Source organism: Chiloscyllium plagiosum, unplaced genomic scaffold (genome assembly GCF_037043375.1).
Source record: "Chiloscyllium plagiosum isolate Xiang-an unplaced genomic scaffold, Cpla_swu_hap1 HiC_scaffold_24, whole genome shotgun sequence".
NCBI lineage: Eukaryota > Metazoa > Chordata > Chondrichthyes > Orectolobiformes > Hemiscylliidae > Chiloscyllium > Chiloscyllium plagiosum.
Window position 1 is genome coordinate 41,974,445 of NW_028270162.1, and position 26,360 is coordinate 42,000,804.

At 38.0% G+C, this 26,360-nt stretch overlaps 1 protein-coding gene across 1 annotated transcript in view; it reads left to right on the plus strand.

The window, feature by feature from the left end:
* Positions 1–26,360, plus strand: part of fbxw8 (F-box and WD repeat domain containing 8) — a 169,995-nt gene that overhangs the window by 77,424 nt on the left and 66,211 nt on the right. Inside the window, exons 6-7 of the mRNA XM_043715860.2 lie at positions 17,941–18,137; positions 24,164–24,385. Of these exons, the coding sequence (XP_043571795.2) occupies positions 17,941–18,137; positions 24,164–24,385 (419 nt within the window). The remainder of the gene's footprint in view (positions 1–17,940; positions 18,138–24,163; positions 24,386–26,360) is intronic.

Genomic DNA, 26,360 nt, shown 5'->3' on the forward strand with positions numbered 1-26,360 from the left:
TCAAGCAATTTACATCGCAGTATGCAGGATACAGCTAGTAGTTAGGAAAACTAATAGAACATTTTTAGTTTATTGAGAGGGGAGTTGAATGCAAAAGTAGGAATGTTAAGCTTCCATTATGCAGAGCATTGGTGAAACGACACATGGAGTACTGTACAGTATTGGTCTCTTTATTTAAGAATGGACGTATAAATGCACTGGAAGCAGTTTGGAGAAGGTTTACTAAACTAATACCTGAAATTTTACGTTGGTCTTATGAGGAATGGTTACAAAATAATATTGCTTGATAGTACAGAGGTTTTCATCAGGAACTCAGGATAAGTTTAAAAATAATCACCTTTTTAAAATTGTCAGAGTGGCACAAATAAAGTTTTACCAAGGCTTTAAGGCTACCTTTTTATACCTCAGTTAATGATAACTAGAGGACATTTATAGGGTAATATGTTGTACAGAAAAGGAAACAAAGTTTTCAAGAACTATAAAATTGCCACCAATTACTAATGTCATGATTGTTATGATGATCCTGATAACAGCTTACCTTTGTTTTTGGCTAGGCGATGGTTGTCATGTTTGTATTTTGCTCTTACTTTTCTGTTAACAAAGTTGTAAATTTGAAATGAATAGCTACTAAACACAAAGATAATACATAGTCATACTAACATTCTATAATAATACTTTATAATAGACAAAAGTGGAAACTTAATTTCTAGTTTAAATAATTAATGTAAATGACAATTATCATTCTTCATTAAGTCAAGGTTTGTTGGAGGATCCTGTAAGTAATAATATTAGTAGGTTCTACAGTCCTCTGAAGGGTAATTTTGTTTACAGCCCTGAGCTGTATATGCAGTGATTGAAGAAACTTATCTTCTATAAAGTATTCCAAAATGCTGATTGTAATCAATTAACTAGGGAGATGCATTTTAGGGGATATCATTAGTTGGAAGAGATCTTGAAAGTACCGTATCTTAATTAACCTGCATTTTTCTGTCTACGCCAGATGTCAGCTCTTGTCATGCCTCGTGAAAATAATTATTTATTTAATCTTTGCAGTCTGTTTAACAGAAGTGAATTCATTCAGTTGTATTTTAAACACCCAAAAATTAGATAATGATTTTCTAGTTTTGTATTTTTATTTTAGCCAGTTATTCTGGTATTGGTCTCTAATATATGTTTTCTAACCTCCACAATATTTCATCTTTATTAAATAGTGTATACATAATGAAAAGTCTAGAAGCTGGTGCAAATCCATAAGGTCAAACCTTTTGACAGCATGACACTCAAGTTTTATCTCAGAGTTCTCACAAGTTTAAGATATCACACATCAATTGGATTAAAAGCAACCATAATTTGCTTAAGTAATTATCCATCTGTTAAATTACCAATCCAATCATTAATTGATTAAGAAAAAATTGTCAAAATAACACAAACTATTATTGAAGCAGTGTGTTTCCTGAGCACTATTTAATTGCATCTGCAGGACAACGAATTTAGGACTGATGTAAGTAAGCACTTACTTGCGTGAAGAGTGATTAATACCTGGAATAGTCTTATGGGTCACGTAGTTGTGAAGTCCAATTTTTTTGGATTAGTCGCTTAAAATGGGAAAATATATTGCTTTAAACCAATAAAACTGTAAAGAAAATGTTTGTAGTTCTAAAAACAAATGATTGGAACGTAGTGTTTTCCATAATATTGTCAGATTCAAGCAGTGAGCGACCATTCCAGACAAAATGGCACTGCTTGTATGTGTTTACAGCATTTTGTCGAGAGACAGTCTTTTGATTGGTTTTTCAATTGGGCTGGATTTATGCTCAGGAAGGTTCTGAATAGTAACAGCAACTTAGTTAGTTCTTGCACAGGTAGTCACAGCCTTGGGTATGGACAATATAATAGAAATTTTCAGCTTGTGAAGAGAGAACATCCATCTCTCTTTTCCCCTTCTGTGTGGAGAAGTAGAAGGAAAATATAACTATCTGGCCACTGTCCATCACCTTTCTCTATAATTTGTTCTATCTGCAAGTACTCAGTTGAGGCCCTTTAGAGGCACCAGTGAGTGAAAAACTAAGAATCACTGTTTCCACAAAATGTTATTGAAGGATTGGTGCACTTTGTTTAAAAACAAGTTACCTGACACTCATCATAAGTGCTATTTAGATGGCTAGGAGAAAGTGAGGGCTACAGATGCTGGAGATCAAATTTGAAGAATGTGGTGCCGGAAAAGCACAGCCAGTCAGGCAGCATTAAGGAACCCTAGAATCGACATTTCGAGCGTAAAGATTCCTTTTGAAAGGCTTATGCTCGAAATGTCAATTCTCCTGCTCTGTGGATGCTGCCTGTGTTTTTCCAGCACCACACGCTTAGACTATTTAGTTGACTGTTGGTTAAAGCATTGAGGAAAACCGAGTGAAAGATGGGCTGTAGCCAGGGGTTTGTGTACGAATGGAGGTTCAGCTGACAACAAAAAGCTGATTAATCTGTGAAATGGTGACCAGTTATCGATGGCAAAGGCCTCAGCCTGCCAACAACTGTGATTGGTTCTCAGATAGCTGAACATGTTGGTAAATGAATGTTTAGGTCAAAAGCTGCCGCATGACCAAAGAGGAGGAGTTAGGTTTTTGTTCAGCTGTAAAAAGCATTTCAAGCCTGAAGATAGCCATTTATCTCTCTTCATCACTTTCTGTAAGCAATGGTTTTTAATAAAAAAAGAGGCTTTTATGAATGTGAACCAGTCACCCTTTGCTTCTTGCAAACAAGTGAAAGTATCTGGTGAAGGAAGATCAAGACATTGCATCTACAATATCAACATATTGATGTTTGTATTGGGTCTGTATGATTGAGAATGTATGGAAGTGAGGGGAGAGGTTATAAGTGGACAGGAATTTTAACAAGTAGGGTTAAAAGTTGACCAATTTTTTTTTTTTACAGCTAGAACCTATTTATTTCTAATAAATATATTTATTGCCAAGTATAGAAACCTGATCCATGTTTTTTGTCAATCTGGGTCTAAAAGCCAGGTAAATTAAGAAATTCTGTATGCTTTATTAAATCTTTAATTTTTGTGACAACTCTGGGAGTAACCAGGCTTCATTTTACAGTGCGCTACCCCAGTGATGTGCAGCAAGATTGGCAATTCAATTTGTCGATCTTCTACCATTGTTTAAAAAAAGTTTGATGTTAAAAAATAGTTGTTTTCTTGTCAATTGAAAAACCCTGGTATGCATATTCTTTTAACTTGAATTAGATAGATATTATTGGACAATTTACTGGTTTTATTAAATTTTCACATTTGTGACCTCTCCAAGAATAATGGGGCTTGATTTTCAGTACATTACCCCAGTGACAGCTTTGAGGCAAAACTCTTAATTATTCAGGAAGCTTTTATGGAAGAAATACAGCCACAGCATTGTGTTCATGAAAAAAAAGGATCTGAGGAGGAGATGCAGTAAATTAACAGGATTCTATTAGATGACAAAGTAAGAAATGATGGTACTAAAGTAAGAAAAGATAATGTTTCCAACAGCATTTTAGTATACTGAGGGAAATCAGAAGAAAAGCAGACACTGTGATCACTGTTGTTAAAATATCCTTTAATGTGGAATTTGTGCTAGAGACCTGGAAAGCTCCCGATGCAAGCCCATCTGTTAAAAGGGAAGAAGCGGATAACCTTTATCTCAGTTAGCTTAGATGGATAATAGCTGATCTTCACAGAACTGAATTTTCACTTTGGGGTTGGCAATGTTCCCTCTGATTTTTACTCCTGCCATGCGGATCACTAATGTCCATGCACAGCAGTGTCTAGTAGCAATGCATCAGCACGCTGATTTACTTGAGCGGAGGTTCCCAGTGGCTGCTTGGGGGAATGTGCTTAGAACCCCTTCAGCTGAAACGCAACACAATTTTGAAGGACGTGGCCAATCAGTGGCCACAGAGCATGCTTGCTATCTAATTAAGGTTGTCTACAAATGCTGATGGCCGGTAGGAGAGCAGATGTTTATGCTGCAGTGTAGTAGGAGACAAGGGTATCTTAAGTTAAAGGTGTCCTCTGAGCAGATTTCATTATTCTTCAAAACCAAAGATTGCCACAGTTACCTAACCACTTTTCTATCTCCCTGTATTGGCTGTAGGGCAGTTGGACATTAGTTTAAAATGATACTAGATTGCTGGTCAACACCAGGAGGCTTTTTCTGTGCATTAGCCATGATTTAGCTGCCATGCTGATCTACCATTCACTTGGGAAATTTCAGTTAGCCGTAGAAGATTGGTTACAACGCATACATTTTAATTGTGTTGGTTGCTTGCTGTTTTTCAATAAGTTGAATAATTAATTTATTTTAAGGGTATTGCACTTCTAACTTGTGCTGTTGGTTTGTAGCTAACCACAATGTTGTTTATGGATAATCCAGGACGTGGGCCATAATTTCTAATGTTAATCATGGTCCCCTTGCAAACTAATGCAGTATGCGATTGAGAGCTTTCAATAACATAAATCAGGAAAAGTATTTTCACTGATCAGAGAGTGAATAGTGGTATGATCCCAACTGGTGTTATTACGTCAGATCCCAGACTGCAATCTGGCTTGATAATTTTTTTTTGTTTTAATGAGGTAATCTTTCACTGAAACATAAACAGGCAGTGCTGCAGATTTATTTTAACAATAAAACTGAAGTTTATTACTCAAAGAAATTAAGATAAAATATAATAAACCCAAACTATTTACATATAATTTAATTAATATATTTACAAAAATTAAAACATTTCAAAACAGGTGGCGAAATACAAATCCACTAATCTCTAATAGCAGTCCTTTAGAGGACTCACACAAGAGAGAACTTATTTCTCTTTCACACCCACAGCATTTCATTTAACTGTGGCTTCAATTCCCCACATTGAGAATCAGACAGCTGCATCCTAGAGCCTGCACACAACTGAGCTTGGATTTTCTATATGCAAAAACCTCCTCTACGGACCTTAACCAAACACTCTGCTCTGGAACTTTTAAACTTAACTCCTGACATTGAGGTAATCTCTTTACTAATGGTAATAAGCTACCTCCCTCTTCTAGGAGCAATTGTCTTATATGTCCAACTTCAGCCAGAACATTTGCCCTAAACTGGATTTAAAACACTTTTCTCCAAGTTATGGGTGTTTCCCCTAAGGCCAAAATAAAATTCCAGAATCTTCTATGTGAAAGTGCAATGCACTGTACTGTTTGCTTTGTTCACGCATAAATGTCTGATGAAAACAAATCCCAATAATACTCCAGGAATTCTAATACTGTACTTACAAAGAAATCACAATGGCTACAGAAACACTCAAAAGTTAATCATTAAACTTTATGATATTAATTGAAAATTCAAAAAATCTGAAAAGTTATATGAAAAAATTATATAAAGTACATACCTTATACAACTAGTATGCAAAAATGTAAAGACATCACCAAAAGATGGTGTTTAAATTGTAGAATAATGATTAGGTATTATGTTGGAAGCAAAATCCATAATTTCTTAAATGTAATTACTTTTAGCATTTGTATATTTTTCAAGAAAGGAGTGAGAACAATGGTCTACGAATGGAGTAAGTTAGAAATCTTCAGAATTTGAGGGCTAGTAGCACAAAGATGGTTATTGTTTACTTTGCAACAGGTGCTGATAGTTATGTGTCTACTTTTTCAGTCATAGTTCCAAGTAAAAAACCTGCAGGAATAAAAAGGCAAAATAATAAGAAATATTAGAATGAAAAGTCCATTACAAATGTCAAGATTTATTTTTAAAACAAGCTACATAGTAATTATCAAGCTTAGAGTGTTTGAGACCTTGTACACACTTAAACACTGGATTGTTAATTATACCTGATGTTGTTGTACTTCGTTTTACAGCTGAATATTTCTGAGAGGTCATTTGCTGGTCAGTGGTTGAGACAGCTTTTAATATTGGTACTTGACCATGGAATGCACCCAAATTTGATTGTGCTAAATATATAACAAAGGTGACGTTAAATGTTAAATTGCGAAATAAATTAGGTAATAAAATAGACATTACTGTATATCAAGGAGTATTCCATTCCTGTGCTCAGTAATGTTTAGACTCCTCTGGGACTACATTTTGTAATATTGGATTTTACAGTTGTATTCCAGTTGAGCAGCCTCCTGCCACATGTGGAGGCTGCCATTGCAATGGAGATGCCCTCCTTGAACCAGGTACGGCAGGTTTCATCTGAACTTTGATGGAACTTAACAGCCCTAAAATGTTGACCTGTAATTGCAAGGATGCTTCCTCCTTGAGGCAGCATTGCAGTATTCAAACTGCCTCAACAGTACCTAGCAGTCCTAATGGAATTGTTGGTGTTCCAGAGCTGCATGCCATTTAGATTGGCAGAATTGGTAACTCACCTGAGATCCTTAATAAAGCCATTGCCTGTGGAAAGACTCCACTTCGAATCTGCAGCCTGTAAATATGGCCTTGGCCCCCAGTCCCAATGTTAGTCACCCAAGTTCTTTAAGATATTCCAGTTTACTGTGATATTTGTGTGTATTTGTTGTGTTCTCAATGATGATATGCAACAATATCTGCATTATTCTGTTTCTAAAGATTCAATTTTTAAAAAAATATGAACTGGTTAAATATCTGTGCATCTAGAAAATTTCATTTTTTCTTGGGTTATAGTTTGCATAGGCAAAATTAGTTGCCAATCAAGGAGTTTAGCCTTCTGATTTCACATTGTTATATTTACAAATACTGCTTACTGACGCAGAATGGTCTTTTGTTTAAGCCATGGATCATAATTATATGCTCCCAATTATTTCTCAATTGTTTCTTGTTGTGAGAGCATGGAGCAGATTTCAGCAGAGTGGGCATCACAGCGCATTTACTCTTAAATACCGAGAAGAATGACAACAGCGAAATAAAAATAGGATTGAGAGAGAGAAAAGGGCAGAATGGAAAAATAAGAAAGAAGTTAACATTTAAAAGAGAACTAACAGCAATTTACTGCTTGCAAGAATGAGCTTGAAGAATTTAAATTATTCTGTTTCTGTGTGAGCAAGTTTTATTGGTGTTGCTTTAACGATTATTAGATTGTTCAAAATGGACTTGAACTATTGAGTTCCAGTCATTGCAAAGTAAATTTCAATATTTAGGATTTTCTGGTGGTCATGCACATTGTAACGTTTGCATCAGTAACACTATTATCTTTGAGCGCATTGTGGCCCATTCCTGTATAACTGATGCCCAGAAGCTGCAATATGTTAAACCTGTGTTACTTTGTACTTGGTGAAAGATTGTACCAGAGAGCTTGTTCTTTGAAATCTAATTGCTTTGCAGGTTTCTCATGAAGTAAAAGGGCACACCTGCCATCAACAGGAATGGCAAAAAATTCATTCATCCTGAAATGAAATGCCAGTTGAAACCCTCATTGAAACAACATGAAATAAGTCTCACAGCATATAAAAGAAACCTGAGTTCAAGCAATAAAAGGGAAAGGCAATATTGTTAATTATGTTTGAGGAGCCAATAACTACCAGATGAAAAAGAAACTGAGACATTACAAACTTGCTTTTAATTCTAGCTTACCAGGAAAGCTTATAAATTATTCTTTAAGATTTATACTCTGCTGTGAACCTTGGTGAAATTCAGCATAGTGCTTTGTACATTTAAAAATAAGTCTTCAATCCAAAGATCTGATTTAAATACATCTATGAAGATGGATGTTTGATGTGTAGCAAATTTGATGGATTTTAAAAGAATTTTGGAGTAGGACAGAAGATTGTCTATCTGCCAGCAATAGTATTTTGACCATAAATGAAAGAGTATTAATTGCTCCATCATACCATATGTTGAGGTTACTTGGATATTTTTCAGCTTACCCTTTTATACAAATACGATGCAATGCTTTAGTCATTAGCCATTACATTTTCAGTCAAAATTCCTCTATTCATTCCTTTAATTTTCTTTTGCAAACACCGGGATTTCATGTGCCCCTGCCACGCTGATATATAATTTGTTATGATTCCAAGTCTTTGAGTTTAGTGATCTTCTGCAGCAAGCAAAGGAGGGAGTGAGGTGATTTATTTCAATGACTGTGTCAGGCACAAAATAGACATTAATTATTGATTGGTAAGTTGTAAGCTGAGACTTGGCTAGAGTTGATTATGTCTGGCTATCAGCAAAATGTCATCATCAGATGCATTAGTTGTGAGGATCAAATTGGGACAGTGTGTGGTACAGAATTATAGAAAATACTTCCTGAAATGATAAAACTGATTTCCTGGCTGAACAAATACTGTTCAACACAGGCCAAAGTTATTTTGGAGGATCATTATCATGTTTAGTGCTGAAACAAGTAATTGCCAATCTTTCAAGTGGCAACTCCCTTTAAACACTCTGACTAATTTGAATTAGTTTTGAATTTGAAATTAAAACTGTAGAGCAACATGAAACATCACAACAAACTTTTCCAAAAACTAAAGCTCTCATAACAGATAATGCATGACATGGGCATTTTAAATTCAGTCAAACAGTTTCTAAGTAAAAAGCCAGTTTTTCTTGACTTCGTATAAATCACACGTCATCATTTTTGGGATGATTGTGATTCCTGTTCATGTATTTTAGCAAACGAAATCTGGGTAAGAGCGTACAAATTGTGGTTATGTACTCAACTAATTCTAAAAATTACTTTGTGTTAACTTAGTATTTATTTCTTGCTATGCACATGAATATCCTTTGGATGGACATTTAAAAGACTAACGTTAAAGTTCTGAGTTTATTTGGACTTGTAATTTGAAAAAGGCTGAGTGGTGAGGTAAAATAAGGGGGTTACAAAGCTGCTGAAGTACACTTTTACACTGCTAAAATGATAAATGACAGAAGAACGGAGTACAATGTACAGTAGAGTTTCTCCATTCATTTAGTTTTAGATGGAGTTTCTGGAAGCAGCATAATGCATTCTGAAAACATGTGTTTCACCCCACTGCATATGGTCCGGAAGCAAATAGGAGCAATGTTTCCTAATTTCTGCTAAATTAACAATAACATTTCTGTTTCAGAAGATTTCTTCGTATATTCTGAAATACTCCGCATTCTATTAAACTATTAAATTAACAATTAAAATGAAACATTTGTGTTTTGTACAAAGGAAACAGTGACTTATAAATGTTGATGTGGAGTGAAAATGTAGTTAGATCTAGAGAAAACATCTGGGACCTTGATGAACAATAGGATCAACTGTGCACTTTCTTAATAAAATGAGCTGGTAGGATTAATTAATAAGTAGAATAAAGGTGAGTTAGAATTGGTAAATTCAATATCAAATTTGCTACAGAAAGAAATAATATGAAGCAGATAAATATTGGACAAAACATAATGGTGAAAAAAGAAAAAGTAAGAGTTTAAAAATTGCTATACTTTAAGCCTTCTTACAACAATCACAATTTTAAGGAATGAGACTCCACACTTCTAAATAAAGGTTTGACAAACATATTGGACAGTAAAAAAATTAAAAATTGCTATACTTAAACTTTCCAACAGCAATCACAATCTTAAGGAATGGGAATCCACACTTCTCATTTTTACTCTCTTGACTACCCTCTTAACAATGATCAGATTGTTTAATGTGTTTCGCTATTCGTAGTTTGTCTTGCCTTTCTGGTAGAATTTTATGAGTAATTCATGTACAAATGCAGAAACTTCATTGAAATGAGGTAGAAGTTACAGGTGCGATGTTATTGTTGCAAAGACTAATATCAACTCTGTGCTCAGTTGCTCGCCTTCAAGCAAGAAGGTTGTGGATTAAAGCTTCATTCAGGACTTAAGTGTGAACAACAAGCCTGAATTTTCAATGCAAAACTGTATAGGAGTGTTGTTTATTTAAAGGCACTATATTTTAGATGAAATGTTAAATCCCAGGTCTGTGAAACATCCCATGGCAATATTTCAAGGAAGAGTAGTAGAGTTGTCCCTTGTGTCCTGGCCAGCGTTAATCCCTCAATTGACAACACAAAAACAAATTATCTAGTTATTACAAGGTTGCTGCTGTTGGGGCTTGCTGTATACAAGAATGACTAAATTTTAAAAAAAGTAATTGGCTAGAAAAAATTTTAAGACATCCAGTGGTAGTGAAAGCTGCTGTATAAGTGCAAGTATTTTAATGGCAGAACACTGTTAGTTATCTTTGTGATAATTCTCAACACTTCAACTCCTCTCCTTTCATCAAGGACATGCAAGTCCTGGGCCTACTCCACTGGTAAACTGTTACCACCTGACGCCTGGAGGAGGAATGCCTTATAATTTGTCTTGGGACCCTGCATCCATACAAGATTTCACCAACATCCTCATTTCCCCTCCCCCCACATTATCCCAGTCCCAAGCCTCCGACTCAGCACCACCCTCCAGACCTGTCCATCAACACTCTTTCCCCCCCCCTCCACCGAAATATCTCATTATCTCTCATCTTCATCCACCTATCGCTTTCCCAGCTACCTGCCCCTGAACCCCTCACATTTATCTCTCAGCCCCAACCCACAAGCCTTATTTCTCATGAAGGGCTTATACCTGAAACATCGATTTTCCTGCTTCTCAGATGCTGCCTGACCTGCTGTGCTTTTCCAGCACTACACTCTCAACTCTGAGCTCCAGCATCTGCAGTCCTCACTTTCTCCTCCTTACTGATCTGCACATCATGTTAACTGTGCATTGTTCTTTGTTCTCACTACTTTACTTTGGTCCACCTTGATCTGACTACATTTTCCTGAGTATGAAGGACTGAAAAGAAATCGGAATAGAGAACAACAATTGATACCAGACAAACCAAGGGCAAAATATAGTTTGCAGTTTTAGTCACCACACTATAGGAGGCTATCGCGAGGGTACAAAAGAGGTTTACCATAATGTTACTGGAAACAAGAAATGCTGGAAATCACCGTGTGTCAGGCAGCATCCATGGAGAGAGAGCAAGCCAACGTTTCCAATCTAGATGACACCTTCTCTGATGAAGAGTCATCTAGACTCGATGTCAGCTTGCTGTCTCTCCATGGATGCTGCTTGAGTCACTGATCTCTGGCACTTCTTGTTTTCAGTATAGATTCCACATCTGCAGTAATTTACTCCTTTACCAGGATGTTGCCTACATTGGCAAGATTTAGCTATTAGGAGAGTTTGGGTAAACTTGGTTTGTTTTTGCTAGAAAGTCAGAAGCTGAGGTGAGACCTGAAAAAAGTATATAAAATTATAAGAGGCATGGGTAGGACAGATAGTTTAGACTTTTTTTTTTCCCCCAGGGTGGAAGTGTAAAATACTAGGTGCATAGGTTTAGGGTATGAGGGGGAAAGTATAATGGAGATACATGAGGCAATTTCTTTTTTACACAGAGGGTGGTAGGTGCCTGGAACATACTGCCATGAGAAGTGATGGAAACAGATAGAACAGCAATGTTTAAGAGGTATTTAGAAAGATACATGAATAGGCGGCGACTGCAGGGGCTAGACAGCAGCCTGATCCGTGGAATTAATTACAGTGTTTCTGCAGTTCAAAGTTGTTGAGGTAGAATCTGAGGTGTAGATATTGCAGGGAATCAAAAAGTGAAAATGTTACTTGGACACTTTTTTGACTCGGGAGCCAGCCACACTCCTGAAGTTAACAAGTTGTACAGGTCCAGCAGCCAGGATTGGCAAGGTATGATTGCGAGTCAGGCAGTTAAGGTTACAAACACAAACAGAAATTGCCAGAGAAACTCAACAGCTATGTCAGCATCTTTGGAGATAACAAAGTTAACATTTTGAGTCCAAGGTCCAAAAAGAGTGTAGGAGGCCTGTTTCAGAACTTAGACTGGATGCATGCTGAAGGAACGTCGGCCTTTGAGCTTATTGAGCTATAATCATGCCCTTGTTCATTGTGTGGATGAGAGAAAAGTCTGTAGGAGAGATAGGCAAAGTGACCTTGGCACTATGGTACAGAAAAACCTTCCAAGTGGAGAAATTGAAAAGGAATGTGGTCATGGTGTGTAATATCGTCAGGGGATTAGATACTCTTCTTTTCCGCCATGACTGAGCATTTCACAGGTTGTGTTACCATCACGGACCCCTGAATAAAGACCCTCTTTGAGGCTGGAGAAGAACTTGAAGCAGGAGAGACAGGATTCAGTTGTCATGGTCCACTGAAGAACTGACCTGGGAATTAAGAGAATGTTTTAGATTAGATTAGATTACTTACAGTGTGGAAACAGGCCCTTCGGCCCAACAAGTCCACACCGACCCGCCGAAGCGCAACCCACCCATACCCCTACCTTTACCCCTTTAACCTAACACTACGGGCAATTTAGCATGGCCAATTCACCTGACCCGCACATCTTTTGGACTGTGGGAGGAAACCGGAGCACCCGGAGGAAACCCACGCAGACACGGGGAGAATGTGCAAACTCCACACAGTCAGTCGCCTGAGTCGGGAATTGAACCCGGGTCTACAGGCGCTGTGAGGCAGCAGTGCTAACCACTGGGCCACCGTGCCACCCACAAGGGACTAAGGGACTGAGAGAAGCTAGGTCAGAATTAATAATCACAACCTTAAAACAGCAATAATCTTCGAATTTCTACCCAAACCCTGTACCAATGCGCGTGTGTGTGTGTGTGTGCGAGCGAGAGTGCCGCATGAACCAAAACACCTGCCTCCTACACTCTTTTGGATTGTGTACTCAACACTCTGATCTGCTGCAGCCTGAAAAATCCAAGTCCTGGTGAGCTGTTCTAAAATATACTTGAATCAAATATCCTTGCCCCAGTAAAATTATCACCTCATTCTGCCTATCATCCGTAATTTGTCAAAGTACGGAGATAGTTTGTTAATTAGTTTGCTCACACTAAGTGGAATCAAGAGGGTTTAGTATCAAAACTGGGATAGTGAGGGAACTGGGAAGGCTAGAACTTGTCCACCACCTTCTCCACCACCGGATGCTGCCTGCCTTGCTGTGTTCTCCCAGCCTCCTGCTTGTCTACCTTGGATTCCAGCATCTGCAGTTTTATTTTGTGTCTGAGGAAGTAAGCAGCAGCATTGTAACTTTAAGCCCGAATACCAGGAGGATCCAGAGCCTCAGGAGGGCCCATCACGTGAATTATATAACCTTGTCAAGCACAAAACTCTGTACTCTAACTTGGACAGTGTTCTCTTGAATAGCAGATCTCACTCATTTTGTTGCCTGCAGGCATCTCATCATCACCAATTAGTCTACTGTTAAATTCTGGGTGCAATTTAAACTCCAATCCAATATTTGTTCATTCATTTGTGACTTTAACAACTAAGCCAACCAGAGATAGAGCAGTAATTCGGGAAACGTAAGTTCTCAAAGCAGGGCAGTGAGTACACTATTGACTACTTTTTTTTGTGTTTTCTGCTTCCATTCGGACAGCAGAATAACTTCATTTGATGCATGCTATGGGCACTGAATGTTGCTATTTATGAATGCTTTCCAAGCCTCAACCCACAGCATGATCAATTATATTATTACGTTCTGATAGACCTAGTTGGGGCAAGACTCATTGTTTGTTAGTTAAAGGGACATGTGGTCTATTTATTTTGGCTATTAATGGACATTAATTTTATCTCCTACAATTTTCTGACTGGTTCCTTCAGTTGCCAATTATCGGTGGGTCCATCCTCTTCATTATGGTTTATAGAACATAGAACATAGAACATAGAAGAATACAGCGCAGTACAGGCCCTTGGGCCCTCGATGTTGCGCCGATCCAAGCCCACCTAAACTACACTAACCCACTATCCCCCATTTACCTATCCAATGCCCTCTTAAATGCCCATAAAGAGGGAGAGTCCACCACTGTTACTGGCAGGGCATTCCATGAACTAACGACTCGCTGAGTGAAGAACCTACCCCTAACATCAGTCCTATATCTACCCCCCCTTAATTTAAAGCTATGCCCCCTTGTAATACCCGACTCAATACGCGGGAAAAGGTTCATACTGTCGACCCTATCTAACCCCCTAATCATCTTGTACACCTCAATCAAGTCACCCCTAAACCTTCTTTTCTCTAGTGAAAACAGCCCCAAGTGCCTCAGTCTTTCCTCATACGATTTTCCTTCCATACCAGGCAACATCCTGGTAAACCTCCTCTGCACCCGTTCCAATGCCTCCACATCCTTCCTATAGTATGGCGACCAAAACTGCACACAATATTCCAGATGCGGCCGTACCAGAGTCTTATACAACTGCATCATGACCTCAGGACTCCGGAACTCAATTCCTCTACCAATAAAAGCCAGTACGCCATATGCCTTCCTCACCGCACTATTTACCTGGGTGGCAACTTTCAGAGATCTGTGTACATGGACACCAAGATCCCTCTGCTCATCCACACTACCAAGTATCCGACCATTAGCCCAGTACCCCATCTTTTTGTTATTCTTCCCAAAGTGAATCACCTCGCACTTAGCTACATTGAATTCCATCTGCCACCTTTCTGCCCAGCTCTGCAGCTTCTCTATATCCTGCTGTAACCTGCCACATGCTTCCTCACTGTCAACAACTCCTCCGACTTTCGTATCATCCGCAAACTTGCTCACCCAACCTTCTAACCCCTCTTCCAGGTCATTTATAAAAATGACAAACAGCAATGGTCCCAAAACAGATCCTTGCGGAACACCGCTAGTGACGGCACTCCATGAAGAAACTTTGCCATCAACTACTACCCTCTGTCTTCTTCCATCCAGCCAATTCCTAATCCAAACCTCCAACTCACCCTCAATGCCATATCTCCGTATTTTCTGCAGTAGCCTACCATGGGGAACCTTATCAAACGCCTTACTAAAATCCATATATATCACATCTACCGCTTTCCCCTCATCAACCTCCTTCGTCACCTTTTCAAAGAATTCAATAAGGTTTGTGAGGCATGACTTGCCCTTCACAAAACCATGCTGACTATCCTTGATCACATTATTCCTATCCAGATGTGCATAAATCCTATCCCTTACAATTCTCTCTAAGACTTTGCCCACAACAGAAGTGAGACTCACCGGCCTATAGTTACTAGGGCTATCCCTACTCCCCTTTTTGAACAAGGGAACCACATTTGCTATCCTCCAGTCTTCTGGGACTACTCCTGTAGACAAAGAGGACATAAAAATCAAGGCCAATGGCTCTGCAATCTCCTCCCTTGCTTCCCAGAGAATCCTAGGATAAATGCCATCAGGCCCAGGGGACTTATCTATTTTCACCTTTTCCAGGATTTCCAACACCTCTTCTCTACATACCTCAAAGCCATCCATTCTACTTATTTGTGACTCAGTATTCTCATCGACAACAATGCCCTGTTCCTGAGTAAATACTGAAGAAAAGTATTCATTCAGTGTCTCCCCAATCTCTTCCGCCTCCACACGCAACTTCCCCCTACTATCCTTGACTGGACCTATTCCTACCCTAGTCATTCTTTTATTCCTAACATACCTATAGAAAGCCTTAGGGTTTTCCCTAATCCTATCGACTAAGGACCTTTCATGTCCCCTCCTTGCTGCTTTTAGCTCTCTCTTCAGGTCCTTCCTGGCTACCCTATAACTCTCAATCGCCCCAATTGAACCTTCACGTCTCATCTTGAGATAGGCCGCCCTCTTCCATTTAACAAGGGATTCCAATTCCTTATTAAACCACGGCTCGCTCGCACGACCCTTTCCTTCCTGCCTGACAGGTACATAATTATCAAGGACACTCAATAGTTGCCCCTTGAACAAGTTCCACATATCATTTACACTCTTGCCTTGGAGTCTACTTTTCCAAGCCACACATCCTAAGTCATGCCTCACCACATCATAATTTCCCTTACCCCAGCTATAATTCTTGCCCTGTAGTACACACTTATCCCTCTCCATCACAAGTGTAAAAATCACCGAATTATGGTCACTATCCCCAAAGTGCTCACCTACCTCTAATTCTAACACCTGGCCTGGTTCGTTACCCAGAACCAAATCCAGTATGGCCTCACCTCTTGTTGGCTTGTCTACATATTGTGTCAGGAAACTCTCCTGCACACATTGAACAAACACTGACCCATCTAACGAACTTGAGCTATAGCTTTCCCAATCAATATCAGGAAAGTTAAAGTCCCCCATAACAACCACCCTATTACTGTCACTCATCTCCTGAATCACCTTCCCAATCCTTTCTTCAATGATTCTAGGACTATTAGGAGGCCTGTAAAAGACTCCTAACAGGGTGACCTCACCTTTCCTATTCCTAACCTCAGCCCAAACTACCTCAGATGGCAAGTCCTCATCCATTGTCCTTTCCACCATTGTCCTTATATGGTTACTTTGTGATGTTTTGCTAAGATAACAGCATAGATAACATGTGCTTTACCCACTTGTTTTGGAAAGGATGTGTATGCTATCCAGACCCAATGATTGGTAATCTTGAGTTTACTGTCTCAATTTTCACTTAACTGGTGGAAGTTCTCATTAAATCAGACACTTATCATTGACCATTAGTACTGTCTTAGAGCTATTTGTTAGGGACTTTTTTTAAATCTCTGGTTGAATGGTTGGAAATAATTTCTTAACCTTTTTCAAAAACAAAAGGTACAGTTTAAAAAGTTGCTAAGAATCTCAAAACTATATAAAATTAATACAGAAAATCACAAAGTACTAACCTAAACAGATTATTGTGCAGTGTATGTCAAAAGAGTGAAAAGTGAAATATTCTTAGACATTCAGCCAATATATAGGTGAAAGGATTGTATAGTTATATACTAAAATATACATTGTTATTAAGTTAGTGATTTTTTGAGAAGATTTGTAGCTGAAATTAATGATAAGTATGTAAGTTAGCTTACTGAGCTGGAAGGTTTGTTTTCAGATGTTTTGTCACCATGACTTGGTAACATCATCAGTGTCTCTGGTGAAGTGCTGGTGGTATGTCCCACCTCTCTATTTATAGGTTTTGGTTTCTGAAGGTGGGTGATGTCATTTCTGTTTTTTTTCAAGGGAAGGTAGATGGCAATCTAAGTCAATGTATTTATTGATGGAGTTCTGGTTACAATGCCATGCCTCTAAGAATTCTCGTTCACGCCTTTGTTTCACCTGTCCTAGGGTGTGTGTGTTGTCCCAGTCAAAGTGGTGTCCGTCTTTGTCTGTATGTATGGAAACTAGTGATAGTGGGTCATGTCTTTTGGTGGCTACTTGGTTTTCATGTATCCTGGTGGCAAGTTTCCTGCTTGTTTGTCCAATGTAGTGTTTTTTTACAGTTCTTTCATGATTTCTTGTAAATGACGTTAGTTTTGCTGGCAGTATCTAATAAATCCTTTAGGTTCATTAGTCACTGTTTACGTGTGTTGGTAGGTTTGTGGGCTACCGTTACTGCCAGCAAAACTAATGTCATTTACAAGATACCATGCACTACATCTGACAAACAAGCAGGAAATTTGCAACCAGGATACATGAACACCAACTAGTCACCAAAAGACATGATCCTCTAGTTTGTTACTAGTTTCCATACATACAGACAAAGGAGGACAATACACACATCCTGGGACAGGCGAAACAAAGACGCGCATGAGAATTCTGAGAGGCATGGCATTCTAATTGAAGCTCCATCAATAAACACATCGACTTAGATTCCATCTACCGTCCCTTGAAAAAAAGAACTGGAAAGTTATTGAATCTCATATCAGGATTTCTTCATCCATTGAATTTTAAATATAATGCCCAAGAATAATGGGGACTGAGGAACTGCAGCATTAAGTTTAATCATGAAGTTTTCCAATTAATATGAGAAATGGTCTGCATTTTCTCAATGCATAACAGTTATTGGGTGATTGAATCTACAAAGTTAAAGATCTTTAAATGAAAATGTAGATGAATATTTTTGGAAGTCATACTGTTTGCATATACTTTCTGACCTTGTGATGTGTAATCATTGCACTGATTCCATTCTTTTTGTTTTTTTGAAGGTGCTGTTGATGTGTGGAGCACAGTTCTTGCACGGGAACCAGTCCATCATTATCAGCATAGCCAGGAGGTACAGGCTATAGCAACGGCATCAGACAGTGCTGTAATTGCAACTTGCTCAGGTTATCAAGTAAGATTGGAATCCTGTGATGAGAAAGGATATTGGAGGAAAGCACAGCAGTTCGAACTCCAAAAACTGGTGGGTTTGTGTTTCCATTGTATTTTTGCATTTCTCTTTGTATTTCATTTACCAGTCACTGCATTTAATGCATTCTGAGCTAATTCATTATCACAGATCCACAAAGTTTGACTCTCACAGTTATCCCTTGGATGCCTTAACATCTTTCGTGGGTTGAAGAATCCAAAGCAAGAACTATGATTAACCAATGAAACATATTTTGGAAAATAGATCAATACTAATAAAGCACAATAATTATATTCAAAGAATTATGTTCAAAAATATTCAATTAACTTCAATTTACTTTGTGAGTGCATTAACCACTATTATGAACAAAGACCAATTTAACCAATCACAGACCATGTACAAATTGCTCTTTCAAGGCCAATTCATTCCCATCCTTTCAATAGGGAACCATTTAACTGTGAATTTTCAAGAAGGGTAACCATGTAAAATATCTCCCTAAAACTTCAGATATAATCACACAAAACTCCAAATTATTAATAAAGATTTACCTCTCTGGACAACAAATAATTCTTCCAGTAATATTGGAATTATTGCAATCATTTTAACTTATCCTCTAGTCAGTTGCTGGAAAAAAAGGCTAGTTTTGTGTTTTTCAACCATTTAATTGACAAAGCATCAACTACTTTTGCTATATTTTTGCTATATCCAAGTTAATGTAGTGTTCTGCCACTAAAGCAAAGATATAGATTCACTTAAGGATTTTAAGTCAATATTTAATCTGTTAAGAAACTGGAGGTATTGAGCTTCTGTTTCTTTTTCTGCTGCTCAGGTATCTTTTGTTGCGAGAGAGTTTGTACATGCCAAGTTATTGTTTTTTTTTCAAGCGAGACTTTTACACATGCTAGAATCTGAAATATGGCTTGGAAATTATGTTTGCACTTGTGCAAGTAGTATTGCTCGCATGGCTAGCAGCATTATTGAAGAAGTGCTGGATTAGTGGACAGCAGATGATAGAGAGAGGTGATTGATGCCAATTGGAAATGTGGTTGGGAAGTAATGTTTAATTATTGTTTACGGGCTGCAGGAAGGTCCTCGGGTCAATATTAGGACTACTATGTATCCATATTTATATTAATAACCGTGACTTGGATGCATAGGGCATAACTTCAAAATTTAAGGATGCCGCAAAGTGTGGATGAATTATGAGCTGAAGAGAATAGTAATCGTAACAGAAATTATGCCCTACAAATTCAACTTGGAAGAAGAAGGAAAAAGAAGTCACTCGAAAGAACAAAAAAGCCCTTGAGAAAAACTCAGACTCAGGAAGAGCTCTCTGGCAAGATGGGGTGTTATTTTGTGTCCTGCCTGTATTTATGCTCCATTTGAACCTTGGGCTATCCTTATTCATCTAAATCTATCATGATATCGCTCTTTTCTCTCCTTTCTTGTATGTTTGTCTAGCTTCCCCTTAAATGAATATAAGATGTAGGAGCAGTAGGCAATTCAGCCCCTCGAACTTGTTCCACTATTTAATACGATCGTGGCTGATCTCATCTCGGCCTCAGCTCAACTTTCCTGCCCACTCTCCATAACCTTTCAACCCATTACTAATTCAAAATCAATGATTGGTAAGGAGATTAAACTTCAGTGAAGTGTGGGCTGATGTTGGGTCTTGGGCTTTCTCAGAAATGGAGAACAGCTCCAACCCAATATAGATCATCAGCCGAAAATAGGATAAAGGGCTACAAAGTGATGGTGTCGAGTGGCCTTTGTAGATCTGGATTACATTCAGTGACTAAGCAGGGCACAATCACTCTTCTGGAGACCAATTCTTCTGAGGAAAGAGAGAGGAGATATAATGCATAGCAGAAAGCCCTAACGTGTAATCATTGAAGTATCTAGTGCGTACATAAACTTAAGGCATACTACATCACTGAAGCAGGAAGGCAGTTTTTTTTTGATGAGGTTACCTATACTTTGTTTAAAGTTAGTTGTATGTATGTAGGAACTGAAAGAAATGTTTTTCACTATTAATAGATATGAGAAGCAAAATATCTCAACAGGTGGCCAGGAAGTTACACTTTCTACATTATGTGATTATGTATCAGAAATGGTTAACATAGAACATAGAAGAATACAGCGCAGTACAGGCCCTTTGGCCCTCGATGTTGCGCCGATCCAAGCCCACCTAACCTATACTAACCCACTATCCTCCATATACCTATCCAATGCCCGCTTAAATGCCCATAAAGAGGGAGAGTCCACCACTGCTACTGGCAGGGCATTCCATGAACTTACGACTCGCTGAGTGAAGAACCTACCCCTAACTTCAGTCCTATATCTACCCACCCTTAATTTAAAGCTATGCCCCCTTGTAATACCCGACTCCATACGCGGGAAAAGGTTCACACTGTCAACCCTATCTAACCCCCTAATCATCTTGTACACCTCAATCAAGTCACCCCTAAACCTTCTTTTCTCTAATGAAAACAGCCCCAAGTGTCTCAGTCTTTCCTCATACGATCTTCCTTCCATACCAGGCAACATCCTGGTAAACCTCCTCTGCACCCGTTCCAGTGCCTCCACATCCTTCCTATAGTATGGCGACCAAAACTGCACACAATATTCCAGATGCGGCCGCACCAGAGTCTTATACAACTGCATCATGACCTCAGGACTCCGGAACTCAATTCCTCTACCAATAAAAGCCAGTACGCCATATGCCTTCCTCACCGCACTATTTACCTGGGTGGCAACTTTCAGAGATCTGTGTACATGGACACCAAGATCCCTCTGCTCATCCACACTACCAAGTATCTGACCATTAGCCCAGTACCCCATCTTTTTGTTATTCTTCCCAAAGTGAATCACCTCACATTTAGCTACATTGAATTCCATTTGCCACCTTTCTGCCCAGCTCTGCAGCTTCTCTATATCCTGCTGTAACCTGCCACATCCTTCCTCACTGTCAACAACTCCTCCGACTTTCGTATCATCCGCAAACTTGCTCACCCAACCTTCTAACCCCTCTTCCAGGTCATTTATAAAAATGACAAACAGCAATGGTCCCAAAACAGATCCTTGCGGAACACCGCTAGTGACGGCACTCCATGAAGAAACTTTGCCATCAACTACTACCCTCTGTCTTCTTCCATCCAGCCAATTCCTAATCCAAACCTCCAACTCACCCTCAATGCCATATCTCCGTATTTTCTGCAGTAGCCTACCATGGGGAACCTTATCAAACGCCTTACTAAAATCCATATATACCACATCTACCGCTTTCCCCTCATCAACCTCCTTCGTCACCTTTTCAAAGAATTCAATAAGGTTTGTGAGGCACGACCTGCCCTTCACAAAACCATGCTGACTATCCTTGATCACATTATTCCTATCCAGATGTGCATAAATCCTATCCCTTACAATTCTCTCTAAGACTTTGCCCACAACAGAAGTGAGACTCACCGGCCTATAGTTACTAGGGTTATCCCTACTCCCCTTTTTGAACAAGGGAACCACATTTGCTATCCTCCAGTCTTCTGGCACTACTCCTGTAGACAAAGAGGACATAAAAATCAAGGCCAATGGCTCTGCAATCTCCTCCCTTGCTTCCCAGAGAATCCTAGGATAAATGCCATCAGGCCCAGGGGACTTATCTATTTTCACCTTTTCCAGGATTTCCAACACCTCTTCTCTACATACCTCAAAGTCATCCATTCTACTTATTTGTGACTCAGTATTCACATCGACGACAATGCCCTGTTCCTGAGTAAATACTGAAGAAAAGTATTCATTCAGTGTCTCCCCAATCTCTTCCGCCTCCACACGCAACTTCCCACTACTATCCTTGACTGGACCTATTCCTACCCTAGTCATTCTTTTATTCCTAACATACCTATAGAAAGCCTTAGGGTTTTCCCTAATCCTACCGACTAAGGACCTTTCATGTCCCCTCCTTGCTGCTCTTAGCTCTCTCTTCAGGTCCTTCCTGGCTACCCTATAACTATGGGAGTCAATTAATATCATAATTGACTCCCATAGAAAACCATTTTGTTTGGTATTTATTGACTTATCAAATTAGCTTATTGTAAGATGAAAATGTATTGAGAAACAGCCCTATAATCCTCATTTGCCTGCTTTAAAGATACTGAGTCACAAAATGGGACAAACATCAGCTCTTGAAAGGGTTATATTCCCTCGCAATGCTATCAGAAACTCCCAAAAACTCACAAGCACTTTCAATTTTAGCTTTGATTTGATACAATTTATATATTCAACCAAGTTTTGTGCCATTTATTTCTTATTGTGCTTTTCTGTTTCTGTGTAGTTTTAATGGCAAAATTAGTTTTTAGCACAAATGTTAAATGTGGACAGTATAATATTTCAGCAGAGCCAGATGAACATGGAAGCATTCTACAATCTATGTAATTTTTACTGCATTTCATTGTAATTACAGTTAATTGATTTTGTACCTCACAACAGTGCTGGTACTTTGAACACTTTGTTAGCTGTGAAGTGCTGTGGGACATCCTGTGGATGTGAAAGACACAGTGTAAATGCCAGTTTCCTTTCTTTCATGGCATACATGATAATTCATGATTGAACAATTTATTGCAAAGGAAATGCTTGCTTTTGAAGTGCCATTTTGTTTGAAACATTGAGTACTACAATTCTGAAGATTTGAACACTTTAAAGTATTTTTCTGTCCTGCCACAATTGAGTTGTTAATCTATCCCTTTCAAGTTAGCGAAGCCAGCAGCCTGGCTAAAACCAATGCACAATGAAAGCAGATATTATCAGTTCTTTTCCTTTAGTCATTGAGCAAAGTTAGCATTAAATTGAGAAAGGGGAAACAGAATATATTGTGTATTTTTGATAAAACCATGTGCAACACATTGATTAATGTGGGCCCACAGAGAACTATCTAAAAAGAATAAAACTCCAGTAGTGAAACCTTTCATTTAATTATAGAAGTCACTCATACATTTCTCTAATTATCAGGAATATCACAGGTGTTAGTTATCCCTCGAATCATTTAACTACGGTCACTCATTTAATCCTGCTGAGTTGCCATGACATCATTTTCTTGCCAAGAATTATTTTGGTTTGATTACCTAATGAGAAGAATATAAAGCTGGCTTTGTGCCAGTCTGGGTCTGTATTAGCACAGTTCTTTGATTTAGTATACAGAAAAAAGTGGTTAGATAAGACAAATAAAGAAATATCCACTGCATTTGGAAAGGCCAAAGGTGATACAGCAAAGCCTTAATTATCCACATAACCAAGATTACCTCAGTAAGCAGGTTAACTGCCAGATAATCAAGTCTCCCTGATTTACACCACAGATTGGTACTGTGAATTTTGAATGTGTTGTAGCCTGTTCTGCTGTTGTACTCCCATCTTTTGCTCTGTTTCTGCTGGCAAGGTTTACTTGTACCAGACAGCTGATCTGCCAGCCTAGACCTCTCCCATCTACCCGTTCATGATTGCAGCTGCAGGACCAATCATGAGCCCAAATGAGCAGGCCAAAATCAATATTGTTATGCTCAATACAACCTGCACATGGTGGCATTGGAAGATTTTTGAACAGACATTTTCGATATTTATTTTTTAAGTTGACAGCTCTGAGTTCAGTGGAAATTGCCAATAGGATAGCTTGAAGTGACTACATGTATCCTTCAGTGCCCATCTCTGTAAGCTGGTGGGAACGTCATCTGTGCTTGAATAGTAATTTTAGGCCAACTTTCTTGTGTGTGTTGAAGTGGGTGTGTGATTTTTTTTGAGCTGACAGATAAACTATTCTAATGCCAGCTGATCTTAGTGCTAGAAGAGTTGAATGGAGTTGAAATTAAACTACCACCTGCCAGTCTCTCATTATTCCATTATTCTTGAAAATAGTTAAGAGTTTGAATAATAGAGGTTATATAGTTTGAATGGGGGTTTAATTCCGTTCCTAAAAAGCAAAACCACACGTGGGAACCATGTTTAGTTGATAATTTGATTTCTATTTTTTAGCTTCTGATTTAAAATATGTAATCCATAAAAATGTCGAAGACTCTTTTTATCTTGTTATTTTCCAGGTTAGCTATCTTCAACTTGTTCCAGGTGCTCCTGTAAATACAGATGGAAGTCAACCAGCAGTAGCAGCAGCTGAAGATACTGTTTACTTACTCAATCCTGATGCAGAACCAAAGGCACTTCACTCCATCTATGGAAATACAGTGACCTGCCTGGATGTGTCCACTAATCAGCTTGCCTGTGGTGTCAAAAGTTTTGGTTGGATAATTAGCCACGGCAACAAGGTATTTATTTTCCTGGTTCTACAATGAATAGTCAATATTTAAGAAAGATGTCAATTATTATTATATTTAAAGATCTGACAAAAGTACTAGATAGAACATAGAATATTATACATGATAAACTAGAATACACTTTATGCTTGTACTTAGTGCTACATTTATGTTCCAACTTGTGTCTTGAATCATCTTAAACTTTTTTTGTTGGATTTAGATGACAATATTTTGCAGTATCTGTACTTTTAAGTAGTATTCCTGGGTGATGTGCAATTTCCATTTTGCTTCTTTGAAATCCTATTAATCTTATCTTTTGGTTTATTGCTATAAAAGTAAGCAATTCTTTTTGTAGTTTCAGGATTCGTGATTCATCAATAATTTTACTAGCTCCACATAAGGTACTTCATGAAATCAAACATAGAGTTTAAGCAGAAATCAAACTTTTGCTTATATTTATATCCCTCATCCAAAATAGTGTTTTATTTTACATTTAGTTTTTAATTAACTTATAACCTATACTCAGACATAGAAACTAGGACTACTTTCATAGCTATCTGCTAATTTCATAATTATCTGCTACTCAGAAAATCTCAGTTAATTCTGTGACAATAATCTAATTTTTTTTATACTCATACAGAGCTCTGGGACATGTTGCCACTGCAAATAAAATTATTTTTAAAAACCTTTTAAGTAAGGAGCAAATATCTAGTACTGTACTCTTAAATATATAGAGTACCAAAAACCTCTGAAGCTGGAAGTCCACACGAATTTGACGACACTATTATATAATAACGCTACATTCCTATAATTTCTAATCTTATAATCAGCCAAAAATTTTTAAATAACATTTCATACAAGGAGATTGAAGAAAAAGGGGAGGAATGAAAAAACAACTCACCAGTACTTGAATTTTTCTAATCTCCCAATTCTGTCATAATTGTGAAACAATTCCATACTAGTCTATGTTCATATGGAATTGGAGCAAGGATAATTTCCTGTGATTTTAGATTGTGCTTTGATTTTTATTGGACCTGGGCTTAAGTGTGTACACAAATATTGCCCAAGCAGGCACTGAGCTCCAGCAATAGATGTGAGTCGTTAGCTTAGTGATTGCATTGATTCTTTGGTTAACACTGAAGCATTTGAAAACTATATGTATATTAGTTAACAAATTGCATGTAATAACTATTCATCAGAATGCTTCATGAATAATGGATAATTATTGTCTGAAAATTAACACTGACATTTTTAGTGAATTCAATTTAGTCATATTTCCACATTCTGGGTATTGAGTCAGAATTGTATAGTGCAGAAGAATGCAGAAATGGATGACTTTAGATTCTAGTGAATATCGTTATTTCCAGTTCAAGAAGTTGATAATTATACATGTTCTGACCTTAATTCTCTTGATTTGGATGGGAATTTATTTCTTACAATAAACTAAATTCCAGTTTTAGCCTGAACTAGATAGTTTGACAAGATGGTTTTTTGGTTAGTTTTAAGTAGTCTGGTACACTATGGACTAAAGCAATACTAAATGGTGGGAACACTTAGCAGATCTGGCAGCATGTGTGGAGAAATAAAGTTAATAATTAAATGTTAATTATTCCTGTCTCCATAAATGCCACTGCATCTGCTGCATATTTTTCTGTTTTACGTTCAGATTTATACCATGCAAAATATTTGCGTTTGTATTATACGCACAGTGAATTCTCTCCATACAAAGCAGGTATAAAAAGATAATTGTTAGTGGTGTAACTTATGAACCCATTCACTCAATTCATAAATTTATCGAGATAAAAACTCCAAATGTCCATGAATTTGCTCAAAACTGTTGTGACTTTAAGACAGTAAGTGTGATGGGAAAAATGTTAATTGCAACAGTGCTCATTTTGTATACCCTGCATTATAATTTTCAAAATGTCACATTTTCTTCATCAACTGAGAAATCTTGAAAGCATAGTCCATGCTTAAATATAATTAA